This window comes from Sinocyclocheilus grahami, unplaced genomic scaffold (assembly GCF_001515645.1).
Source record: "Sinocyclocheilus grahami isolate Dianchi unplaced genomic scaffold, SAMN03320097.WGS_v1.1 scaffold175.1, whole genome shotgun sequence".
Taxonomy (NCBI): Eukaryota; Metazoa; Chordata; class Actinopteri; order Cypriniformes; family Cyprinidae; genus Sinocyclocheilus; species Sinocyclocheilus grahami.
The window spans coordinates 396,667-409,004 of NW_015505354.1; the positions used below are offsets into that span (position 1 = coordinate 396,667).

The following is a 12,338-nucleotide window of genomic DNA, read 5'->3' on the forward strand; positions in this document are numbered from 1 at the left end:
TTACATTTACAAATGTATTTTTTTTAAATAAACCTTTGTACATTCGTTCTCATATCTCACTGTCAAACCTCAGATGAACTAAGCATTTTATCCTGCAATCCTTAGTCAAACAGAGTAAGTTCAACTCTAGCAATGAAAATAAAAATCTGCTTCTTTTCAAAACTCCATTCACAACCAAATATTTATTCAACATAATTGCACTGTTCAATCATCCATTAGAATCAGGCCATGAAATCAGCATGAGACATGAAAAACTCCACTGGGTATTAAAACCAGCTTAAATTGTACAGGTTTATTACAGTATCTGCACCAACCCCTTGACTGCCCCAAAAACCTTGTGTACAACAACTAATTAAAACAATACAAACATTGGAAATTCTTCCATGTGGAGAATTCAGTGACGCATTTTATGTCCAGGCACACAAAAAAATCAGTCTTGATTGGTTAGGCCCGGTCAATATTAAACCAGCATCCGAATTTGGCCCTAAGACCCTAACAGACAATTACAGGAAAAGGACCTCATGATCAAAATTCTCAGACGGTTCTGTGTGATTAGTTATATGAGACAAAGGGACACAGGCATCGACTTAAACAAACCATAATGTAACTCCAGAGCTTCCCATGCATTGAATTTTCATAATTTTGACAAACAGCATTTCATGGAGTGAATTATTGAAGATTAAATCATTGTAATTCTTACATTAACAAGTGAAAAAGAAAAAGAAAAGAAAAACACTCAAACCGCCCGACCACATTTTTTTTGTTTGTTCATAAATCAAAAAAATGGAGAGGGCGTAAGTCTTTTGCCCTTGAGAAAACCGCCTTATGGTTTTCGCCTTATACAACAACAATTTTGTCACAAAAGGCAAAAAGAAAAAAAAAAGAGCAAAGGCATATCCACATTATCTGACTGTATTTGAATGAATCATTGTGAATATGGATATATGCGTCCTTACAAAACACCTGTAATGTTACACGTACCAGACATATTTCTTTCACATGATGTGCATTTAAAAACAAACCTCATATGACTGTCTGTTTATCAGGTTACATTTAGATTGATGAGAGCTCTACTGGACAGTCCTGCGAGCTCTGTGTCCTTGTCCGTTCTTGTGAAGGTTCAACACGCTAATACTGGGAGTCTCTGAGTCCGTTTCAGTGTTGGTCCATGTCCCCATGTCTCTTTGCACCGGTCCAAGCATGGTGGAGGGTTGTAGCGGTTGAGATTCTTAAATCGCCATGGCCGTTCTATCCGATGGTGATGCCGAAGCCACATTGAAACTTGTTCTTGCGGTGGTTAAGGAAGGCTCCTAAAGCTAATGATAGAGGAAGGGGTACTAGCTTCTTTTCCAGCGTCGCTCCCACCACCCAGTTGCTATCTAAAGAACCTGAAGAGGAGAGGGAAGCTTAGCAACAGAACCAAACTGGAACAAGCATGAAAGTAGGTCTGCACGATTAATCGGAATAAAATCAAAATCGGCTGTTTTCAGAGCAAAGCACGGCACTGTGTTCTAACGCGTGAGCATTTCATTATCCTCTGGAGTTTGAGCGCCTCAGAGTGGCTCCATTCACAGTGCATGCTGCTCCATCTCTGTATCTGCTCTGAGTTTGGGTCATTTTAATATTAATTTGGGGACACAATATGCACCAACAATCTTGTCAACCAAACTTGTAATGCACTTATCAATCCCAAACCGGATCAATACCTGTAGCTTAAACGCTGACCAACAAAAGAAAGCTCTAATGGCTTTCTCTGGTTTTCCATCAGTATAAATGCTTGATGGTTTAACATTTGAAACTAAAGAGATTAAGACAGCCATAAATATAAGTGTTGTAATTTTACAGTTGAAATGTAAATAAAATAATTTTTATATTATACAATAATTTATAATACATATATATTTCTTAAGTACTGAGTGTTTTTTATTTTACAGTGAAGTGTCATAGTAATATTTGTTTTATTTAGTAATAATCATACTCTTAATATTAATAATAAATAATATTTTTCTTAAATATAGTCATGGCCAAAAGTTTTGGCAGTGATATAAATTTTGTTTTGCGCAAAGTTTGCTGCTTAAGCTGTTGTGTTCTTTCACATCGTTTCTAGATTATTGTGAAGAGTGATCAGATTCATTTTAAATAATTGCTAAAAGCTTCATTGGCCAAAAAAAAACAACAACAACAAATTTCACTGTTTTTTTTAATCCTGACACAAAATGACCAGCTAACATTAATTGACTAATCATATCAGCAGCACATGTGAAAGTGTGAATGAGTACTAGTCAGGTAAAATCACTATCGTACTAATTGGATTGTAAGAGCAGACTGATTGCTATAAAAGGAGGGAAGAAGCGCTTCCAATCGTGTTCTTGTTAGCAATGGTTACCTCCAAAGAAACACATGTAGCCATCATCGCTTTGCATCAAAATGGCCTCACATGAAGAATATTGCACCTGAAAGAACCATTTACCGGATCATCAAGAACTTCAAGGAGAGAGGTTCGACTGCAGTGAAGAAGTCTTCAGGACGTCCCAGAGTGTCCAGCAAGTGCCAGGACCGTCTCCTCCTGAGGAGTCAGCTACTGAATCGTGTCACCAGCAGTGCAGAGCTTGCTCAGGAATGGCAGCAGGTTGCTGTGAGAGCATCTGCACGCACAGCGAGGCCAAGGCTTTTGGACAACAGCCTGGGGCCTTATGTATAAAACTTTACATAGATTTCATCCTAAATGTGTGCGTACACACAATAGCTAGATTTTGCGTACGTACAAATATTTTCATATTTATAAAGCCATGAGTACGCCAAAACCTGTGCAAAATTCCCTTTGTAATACCCAGTCAGTGGAAGATTGTGCGTACATGAATCTCCACCCCGTCTCCTCCCCAAAATAGCCATTTTTTCAACGCCTAATTTTACTATGTACAATGTCATCTGCATATAATTTCCATGCATATTCCCATCCACGTGACACCATGTTTAACGCAGTTAAGGGTACAATATGTTAGGAAAATATGATAGACTATAAATGCGTTTTGAGACATCACTATTCTAATTTATGCAATTTGCCTAAAAGGTAAACATATTTTAGAATGTGTATAGCCTATATTTTTATGGAAAGAGATAGGCCTTATTTTTTTACAATGTAAATAACTGTCTGACTCTCCGCGTTAAAACATTTTGAAAATAAAACGCGCATATCTTACGGTTTCCTTCAAATTCTATCTTTTAAATATGTTGTTTGTCACAATATTGGGAAGAGCACGAAAGGGGTTAGCATTAGGCTGCTGTCTGTGCACGACACCTGTGAACAGAGGTTATACTGTCATCGGACCTTTTCAACCCAGCCAATGGACTGTTTGATCAACGAGCGCATCCTTGTCTGTCGTTACAGTCTATGTTCCAAAGCCATCAAACAAAGTCAAGTTCACAAAAATGATCATTATTATTCGCGCAAAAGCATTTTCTTAGAACATGAGTTTTGCTATTTAGAACACAATTTAAAGCGGAATTGTCATGCGCCAAGTAGAGGTCGACCGATTATCGGCCTGGCCAATTATTGCCGCCGATATTAAGCATTTTTAGGATTATCGTATCGGTCATGACTTTGGAATGATTTGGAATGCTGTGACTGTCTTCCCGGCTTTGTTTCTTTGTTAAATAAAGTCTTATTTTGACATTTGGAACTCTGCTTCTCCACTTCATTGGCCGCACCCAAGAAAAATCCACAACAATTTCAGCTTCTGTCGTATCACTACATGAGGACATAAATACATGAACAACATCTCCAGAACTGCTCTGACTCCCTCTAAGAGTCACTTCATGAGCATTTGACAGTTTCATGGAGTAAAACTATCTTCATATAATTTACATAGACCTACAGAAGTTTCTCATGGCAACCCGTCAAAATAGAAGTTCGGGTTAGCTTAAAGAAATGATCAGAAATATATTACTGTGGTGCAGTATGATGTAAATACTACTCAGGGACGAAAGTTTTCCGTCGCTACGACGGATTTCCGTCAATTGGAAAAAATGAGGGGAAAAGAAACATGTAGCACATTGTTGTTGTTCTGCCGGTGTTCTGGCGATTTGTTGGTAGCATAATCTGATAGGTAGCATTATATGTCAGAACACCAGCACACCAAAAATCCTCCCCGCCACGGCTGCAGCTTCTCACTTACAACATAATGCTCGCATCATTCACAGTCGGGTTATTAGCAGAGAAGGTAAAAAGAAAATGCCCCTGTAAATCACTTCACCTCATATTAGGAAGGCTAATTTTTGATCAGAATTTGAGATTATTGATCAGAAGGTGCTCCTTAATTTTTTTTTAATTAGGAGGACAAGCGCTCTTGATTACAAGAAGAAAAACATTACTCTTAAACTGAGTGTGTGACAGGTATGGCTGAGGAATGGGGTTTGGCCGAGGAAACATTTTCAGTCAAAAGATTTTTGTTTTAACCCCTGACTACTACAACAATTATTACAACTTTTGTTTAAAAGAATAAATCACACAATACGCTATTTCTTCCATGTTTTAATTTTAAATGGTAAACCCTTTGTTTGCCAAAAAATAAAGGTTTAACTCTTTAAAATAAAGAGTTTACTGTGGGAGTATTACACTCAACCAACACCAGGGAAGGTAGTTTTTGTCAGAGCCCTTGTTATTCTTAATTTTGACATTAATTTTCATTTTTACACCAGACATATATATCGGTTAAAAATATCGGTTCTCGGTCTACTTGATCTGTAATAATTGTTATCGGCATCGGCCTTGAAAAACACATATCGGTCGACCCCTAGCGCCAAGCAATCCTTGCTGTGATTAAAACATTAAATCGCATACCACAGGAAAATTGTTTGAAAGCAGCACATCTACTGCAAATATTTGTTTAAATTCATATAAAAAGAATTTAATTTCTGGATAATAATTTCATGAAATTTCAGTGCTTAACTTCATTATTCAGAGTGTCATATTTAATCTAAACATGTCAAATGTAAAACAGACTTTAAAATCATTCGGTTTGCTTCCTTATTGCAGTGTGCGCACACTACGGTGCGCACATATACTGCAAATATTTGTTTAAATTCATATAAAAAGAATTTAATTTCTGGATAATAATTTCATGAAATTTCAGTGCTTAACTTCATTATTCAGAGTGTCATATTTAATCTAAACATGTCAAATGTAAAACAGACTTTAAAATCATTCGGTTTGCTTCCTTATTGCAGTGTGCGCACACTACGGTGCGCACATATTTACGCCTAGTTTTTTTTTTTTTTTATAAATCCCGATATGTGCGTTCAACATTTATACATCAGGCCCCAGGTGTCAAGAAGGGCAGCAAAGAAGCCACTTCTCTCCAAGAAAAACGTCAAGGACAGACTGAAATTCAGCAGGAAGTACAAAGATTGGACAGCAGAAGACTGGTGCAAAGTTATTTTCTCTGATGAAGCTCCCTTCTGACTGTTTGGGACATCTGGAAAATCGATTGTTCGGAGAAGAAAAGGTGAACGCTACCATGAGTCCTGTGTTGTGCCAACAGTGAAGCATCCTGAGACCATCCATGTGTGGGGTTGCTTTTCAACCAAGGGAGTGGGCTCTCTCATAATTCTGCCGCAAAACACAATTTATGTCACTGCCAAAACTTTTGGCCATGACTGTACTATTTTTTTTATTTTACAGTGAAATATTACAATTAGGGCTGGGCGATATGGCCAAAAAATGATCACAATAAAATTTTACATATCATTCGATATTGATAATTATCATGATAAATTTCAAATCTTTATTTCTGTTAAGTTTAAAGGCAGATTTTTGCTCTTAAGTGAAAGTTGTAGAATCAGACTGTTAATTGTGGTTTTAAATTACTCTCAGAAGATGCAAACACTTCACACTTTTGAATTCTTTACACTTTTCCAGGTGTTTTTCCTAAACAAAATAAATATCTTAATAGAAGAATTAGTTTCTGCATGTTCTAATCAATGATATTGTTTAAAATCATGAAACTGGTTTTCAGGTGTTGCCTGACCTTGACACGTATCCTCAGCACAGTGTAGCGCCTGCGTAGGATCATGCATGAGCGTTGGACGGTTTATGGCTTAAAAGACCCTTTTAGCCTTTTGACATTTGCATATAAATTACAGTTCTGGTCAGAAACTTGACGTTCGTATAGATAGTATGCAAGTAAATCAAATCAATCTCAGTCTGTTTTGAATGCAAACAGTTCAAGAGAGGTTTTTCAATACCTTTAAAAAGCAGATTTGCTTTAGGTACATCCAACTGATAACCAAACGACACGCTTGTGTCCTGCATCCGTGTGCTGGCCTCAAACTCTACCCCAATCTGGAGCTGTAGGAGGTGTTTAAATTCATAGTAGTGAGTTTAACATACTAAGGGTGTTACCTTGAGTAACCAATCTGTCATTTAATACATCTCTTTACTGTATGAAGTACCTGGTCATTGGCTTTGTGGTAATATGATGCATGTGCACCAGCTCCTCCAACAGTCAACGTGGCGACATAGTTACTACCTGAAGATGAAAACATACAGGTCCCATCAGTACATTCAATCAAATTATGATTTGCCAAACCTTAAACAAAATGTGACAAAGAATGATCTGCAAAGGACCACCTGTGTATCTGCCCACAAATGATGTGACGGTGCCCTCTTCTCCTGGCCTCCTGTGATAGACCAGTTCACCACCCAATACCAAAGCGGGAGACAAGGACTGGAGGTAGTGCGCCACAAGGATACCTAACAGACCAAACGTGAATGTAAGCTCCTACAGAAGACAGATTATCAGTAAATAATTCACATTTCTGTCTATTCCTCATCAAACTATTAAAGGGTTTGGGGTCAGTAAGATTTTTTGAAAAGAACATACTTTTATTAAGCAAGGATGCATTATATCAAGCGAAAAGTGAAGTGACGTGTGGCCAAGTATGGTGACCCATAATTTGTGCTCTGAATTTGTGCAGTTGGGGTTCGGTGCCTTGCTCAAGGGTCTCACCTCAGTCGTGGTATTGAGGGTGGAAGAGAGTGTCATTCACTCCCCCCACCTACAATCCCTGCCGGACCAGAGACTTGAACCTGCAACCTTCGGGTTACAAGTCCGACTCTTTAACCATTAGGCCAAGACTGAAACAAATCAGCATATTAGAATGATTTCTGAAGGATCGTGTGAAACTGAAGACTTGAGTAATTGCTGCTGAAAATTCAGCTTTGCCATCACAGGAATAAATTACACTTTAAAATATATTCAAGCAGAAAACGGTTATTTTAAACTGTTATAAAATTTCACAATATTACTGTTTTTACTGCATTTCTGATTAAATAAATGAGCTTAAGTGAAAACATTACAAAAATCCTATGACCCCAAACTTTTGAATGGTAGTGTATATTAGGAATATAGCATAAATAAAAAAACCATTAAAATCTTATTGTATAGTATTTTTGGAACTTGACAGTCATGGACAACAGCAACTGCAAGGTATGTTACCAGATCCAGCGAGAACATCTGGATTGCCAATGGTAACAGCAGCTGTGAAGTCATCACCACGGTATTCGGCATCACACTGCCAGTTTACAAACTTGTGTTGCTGCGTCTGTAAGACGTAATTTATTCAGGCAATTAATAACAGTACACTATGCAGCAATGCACCTAATTTACACAACATCAGATTTCTGGATAAAGCTGCCATTTTAAAGGGCACCTATTATGCCTCTTTTTAAAAGATGTAATATTGGTCTTGGGTGTTCCCAGAATGTGTCTGAAGTTTCAGCTAAAAATACCCCACAGATCATTTATTATAACATGTTGAATATGACATTTTTGGGGCGTGTCTAAAAAAAAAAAAAAAAGCTTTTTTTGTGTGCATCACTTTAAAAGCAAATGAGCTGCATATTCCTGCCCCGTCTTCAGAAGAGGGCATGGCTTATACATCTCTGCTTTGCATACCTACAAACAGCTGGTAGAAGCAACATGAATGACAGCGAGATAACCGGTGTACAGACGTACATGTTTGAACTGGAGTCAGACACCGATGAAGGAGAAACTCTGGCAGAAGAAACACCTATGAGAATGAACCAGGACGTTTCTGAATGGTTATTTGATACATTTATGTACTTGTAGAGTTTTCACATCCCATTTGCAAAGACGGATGAGCGACAGACATGCATACAAATACTTTGATAACGTTCGCTATGCGCTTCAATGAAATGACACACTCACACAAATACGGTTAAAACATTAGCTAAGCACTATAACGACATGACATTTATGTGAGGGATACTGTCGCGTCCTGTTCAAATATTACTTCTCGTACAGGTGCTCATGTGGCAAATGTATTGCCCCTCGTTCACAAAGCAGTCTGTGGTGAAATGATTTGTGCAGACAAACGCATTTTGGAACATTTTGAGGTGCATTAACTTCAAAAAATAAAAGAAATCCACTGCATCCTCAGTGGCTCAGATGTTGGGAGCACGAAGACTTTTATGCTCAGTCTTACATCCAAACACAGAACACCGGGATTGTTTAGGAGACATTGTTGCCGTTACAGCTGCTCAAGCGCAGAGAAAATGGAGGACAGCGTACAATCAAACAACTCGCTGAGGGCGGAAACTATGGTAATGCAGGACTGTCAGTCAACGGCCATGGGCATTGTGACGTCACAATGCTAAGAGCATCAAAACGGCATGCCTAATGAGACTAGTTTAGTTTAATGGGGATCAAAAAGTAAGGAGTGGGTGGATTTTTATCATTGCAGGGTGGTTGTGTTCACACACTGATAACACACATTTATGTCCAAACACCATGCAAAAGTGGAATTTGCACAATAGGTGCCCTTTAAAAAGCATTAGATCATTTGATTGGGATTAACTTCTTAGAGTGTTAGTTCACCCCAAAATGAAAATTGTCATTAATTACTCACCCTCATATCGTTCCAAACCCGTAAGACCTTCGTTCATCTTCGGAACACAAATTAAGATATTTTTGATGAAATCGGAGAGCACTCTGACCCTCCATAGACAGCAACGCAACTGTAATGTTCCCAGGTCCAGAAACGTAGTAAGCACATCGGTACAACAGTCCATGTGACATCAGTGGCTCAATTTTGTGATGCTACGAGAATACTTTTTGTGCACAAAGAAAACAAAAATAATGACTTAATTCAACAATTCTTCTACCCCGAGTTACGTCTTCTGCCATTTTAGAGAGTATCACAACGCATACGCATGCTTTCCCCTAAGTGTAAACAACGCTGATTACGCAGATTACGTTCATGCGCGCGCTTTCTCCCCCGAACGTAAACAACGCTGATTACGTCAATTACATACTTGGGGAACTCTCCAAAATGGCGGAAGACGTAACTTGGGGGAGAAGAATTGTTGAATAAATTTTGTTGTTTTTGTTTTCTTTCCCGCACAAAGTATATTCTCGTAGAATATACTTCAGTTCTTCACAAAACTGAAGTTGAGCCACTGATGTCACATGGACTGTTGTACCGATGTGCTTACTACATTTCTGGACCTGGGAACATTTCAGTTGCGTTGCTGTCTATGGAGGGTCTGAGAGCTCTCATATTTCATCAAAAATATCTTAATTTGTGTTCCGAAGATGAACGAAGGTCTTACGAGTTTGGAACGACATGAGGGTGAGTAATTAATGAAAACTTAAATTTTTGGGTGAACTATCCCTTTAAGCCTCATAAAAGTATTTTTTTCTTCTCACCATATTTTTCTGAAATGATTTTGCTCACAATACGAGACAAATCAGTTTAGCTCATAACTGATCCAGCTTACATTAATTGTACAATACATCTGTCACATAAAAACTATGTCATGTGTAGGATCTGCTGATTCCCTTTCATAGTTTGTGAACATGACTGTAAAGTCATACGTACCTGCATTGCCACTTTAGAGCGAATGCGGCTGGCAAGTTGATGGATGATCTGTGCGTTTAGACTGCCCGTGTTGTCCATGTCACCTACCATGACCGGAAAAGACTGAGGGGGACAGATTTAAAAAATTTAAAAAAAAAAAAGAGAGAGAGAGAGGCATCTCATCATTTCATTCTGAAACAATATTGGTATAGTAAGTTGACAGAAAAAAGGGTAAGAGTGGTGCCATTGTATACAAATGTATGGGTGTCACAGGATTATCTTTACTAACTGCCATTTAGATTTCCTTTTTTTTTTCATAATTATAGGACCACAGTAATTAAAAAATTTTTTTTAATGTCTTGTGATTTAATCGCTTCAAAGAGAATATTATAAATTAAAAACCGTTTCGGAGATTGTTTCTGTGATTTTAGTATCATTGAAATACTATTATAACTTATTAATATTTTGACAGTTATTTTTATATTTTGTCAGTTTTTATATCATAATCATTGAGATACTATTATAGTTTTTATTAATATTTTGAATACGTTTGTATCTTCTGTTTTCTGTATAGCAAACTGACAGAAAAACACTAGTCAGTTAAAAAGCAACTAAAAACCTCACCTCTGCAGGTCCTGTTTGCTTGCTGCCCACGTATGTAGCTCCAAATCTGTAACCTGAGTCCCCCAAGGTGCTTAGAGTAATTGTGTGACTAACCTGAGGACGCAAATGAAGAAGTGATATATAGTTTTGTCCTTTGATCTTTCACTTCTAAAATAAAACAGAAAAATAGAATAGAATTGTGTGATAACTGACCTGGAAGTGATTACTCAAGCCCTTGTTGACAACCAATCGTACCCCCTCCATCTGCACAGGGAAGACCTCTGAGAAGCAGACAAAAAGACTAAGTAAACAGAATATAATATAGATTATATAACTGCAGAGGGTATGACAGAAAATGAGCCTAAGACAAACCTTTGCATTTGCGATGACACTCCTCAAATGTACCGGGGTTGTGGAGAGAGGACTCTGCATCTGTCCCGGGCTGCCCTTGTGTGCCTGAGGAGGGTGGGACTGCAGACACTGGGGGCATGGTGAAACCTGGGGGTACCGTCACTAGACCTGCACCCCCTGGGGCACTGCCACCCCCTGAGGCTGGGGGTGGGTTTGGGAAGCTGGCAGCCAAAACACTGCCCATGCTTAAGAAAAATAGAACAGTACAATAACATTAAATGTTATCATTAACTTCCACTGACAAGAACCATAGGACAAAAGGTCACGTTACTACAGTAAAAGACTGGCAGTAAACAACATATTTCTGGTTCCAAAACCTGCCAACTGTCAAAACCAAATGAAAACCTTAGATCTCTCCAGGTTTACACAGTTGACGACTAACGTTAGTTTAGCTGTGACTCTCTTGGCTTGAAAGCCAGTTCTGTGCGCATAGCAACTAGAATCTGGCTCATTAGAGAAAAGTAGTGCACTAGGCATGTGGAGCTTCATTCACGCCTCATTGGCTAAATAGCAGGTAAGCTAAGGTTAATGCTAGCTAACATGCTGTGTTGTGGAATAAAGAGTGACACATATCTGAGTGAGACGCGAGAAAGAGGTTGTATTACATACTAGCTGAACAGTCCTTTCCATCAATATACGGCGGACTAATTAATAGCAAGTGAATGAATACAATTTATGTAAGTATTTGCAGGCCTCGTGCTATACTCACGTTTAGCAATGCAGTCGTTAAACGGCTGAGGCACCGGTAGGATGTAAGGGCCAACTTACGTACCCGACGTCTTGGCCCGCCCATTCCGGCGGTATTAAGAGATGATTGGATAAAAGACACCACATCTGCCTGATAATTGGATACTGAGTATGGCGTCCTCGTGAGGTCACAGGGGAAAGAAACGCGAGGGTTCGTGACGCGTGTTCTCCACTCCTCCAAAGGGTATGAGCTAGACATGTACATTTGCATTTGTTCTTTATTCATGCATGTTTTCGTTGTGTTACTTTAACATTACAATTAATAAATAGCCGACAAGATGTTAACAGAGCAGTTATTTCCTAAAAAAAACCCCGTTATTTTTAAATAACTTTTTATTTTAGTATCACTGAGATACTATTGTAGTTTTTTACTCATATTTTGATTATATATTTTCAGTTTTTAATGTAATTTTTTACATTTTAGTTTTTGTTCATTTGTCTATATAGTTTGTAGCAATTATGAACTAAAGTTAAACTAAATGAAAAGGAAATGTGAACTAGATTTTTTTTCCAGCTAATGCAAAATTATGAGAAATATAGAATTATATATTGAACATTTTTATATTCAAATATTTTAACCATAAACTTTAATTTCTCTATAACGGAAGACCTATATATCTTACATATGCTTTTAATGCAAACACGATTTCTTGAACCCCCCCCCCCCCCCCCTCTCCTCAGCAACCTAACCCCCTCTT

General features: G+C 38.1%; 1 protein-coding gene across 2 annotated transcripts; it reads right to left on the reverse strand.

Moving 5' to 3' along the window:
- Positions 1 to 36: 36 nt before the first annotated feature.
- On the reverse strand, positions 37 to 11,681 carry tomm40 (translocase of outer mitochondrial membrane 40 homolog (yeast)). Of its 2 annotated transcripts, none has more exons than XM_016283487.1 (10): positions 11,603 to 11,681; positions 10,855 to 11,078; positions 10,696 to 10,763; positions 10,504 to 10,596; positions 9,901 to 10,002; positions 7,497 to 7,602; positions 6,629 to 6,751; positions 6,451 to 6,527; positions 6,244 to 6,346; positions 37 to 1,388 (listed from the first exon to the last, which is right to left on the reverse strand). In XM_016283487.1, the coding sequence occupies exons 2-10, from the start codon at positions 11,075 to 11,077 to the stop codon at positions 1,249 to 1,251; spliced, it is 1,035 nt and encodes a 344-aa protein (XP_016138973.1). In that variant the 5' UTR covers position 11,078; positions 11,603 to 11,681; the 3' UTR covers positions 37 to 1,248. The 2 variants fall into 2 exon arrangements, with proteins under 2 accessions (XP_016138973.1, XP_016138974.1); XM_016283488.1 differs by lacking the exon at positions 11,603 to 11,681 and adding an exon at positions 11,503 to 11,596.
- Between the last annotated feature and the right edge of the window lie 657 nt (positions 11,682 to 12,338).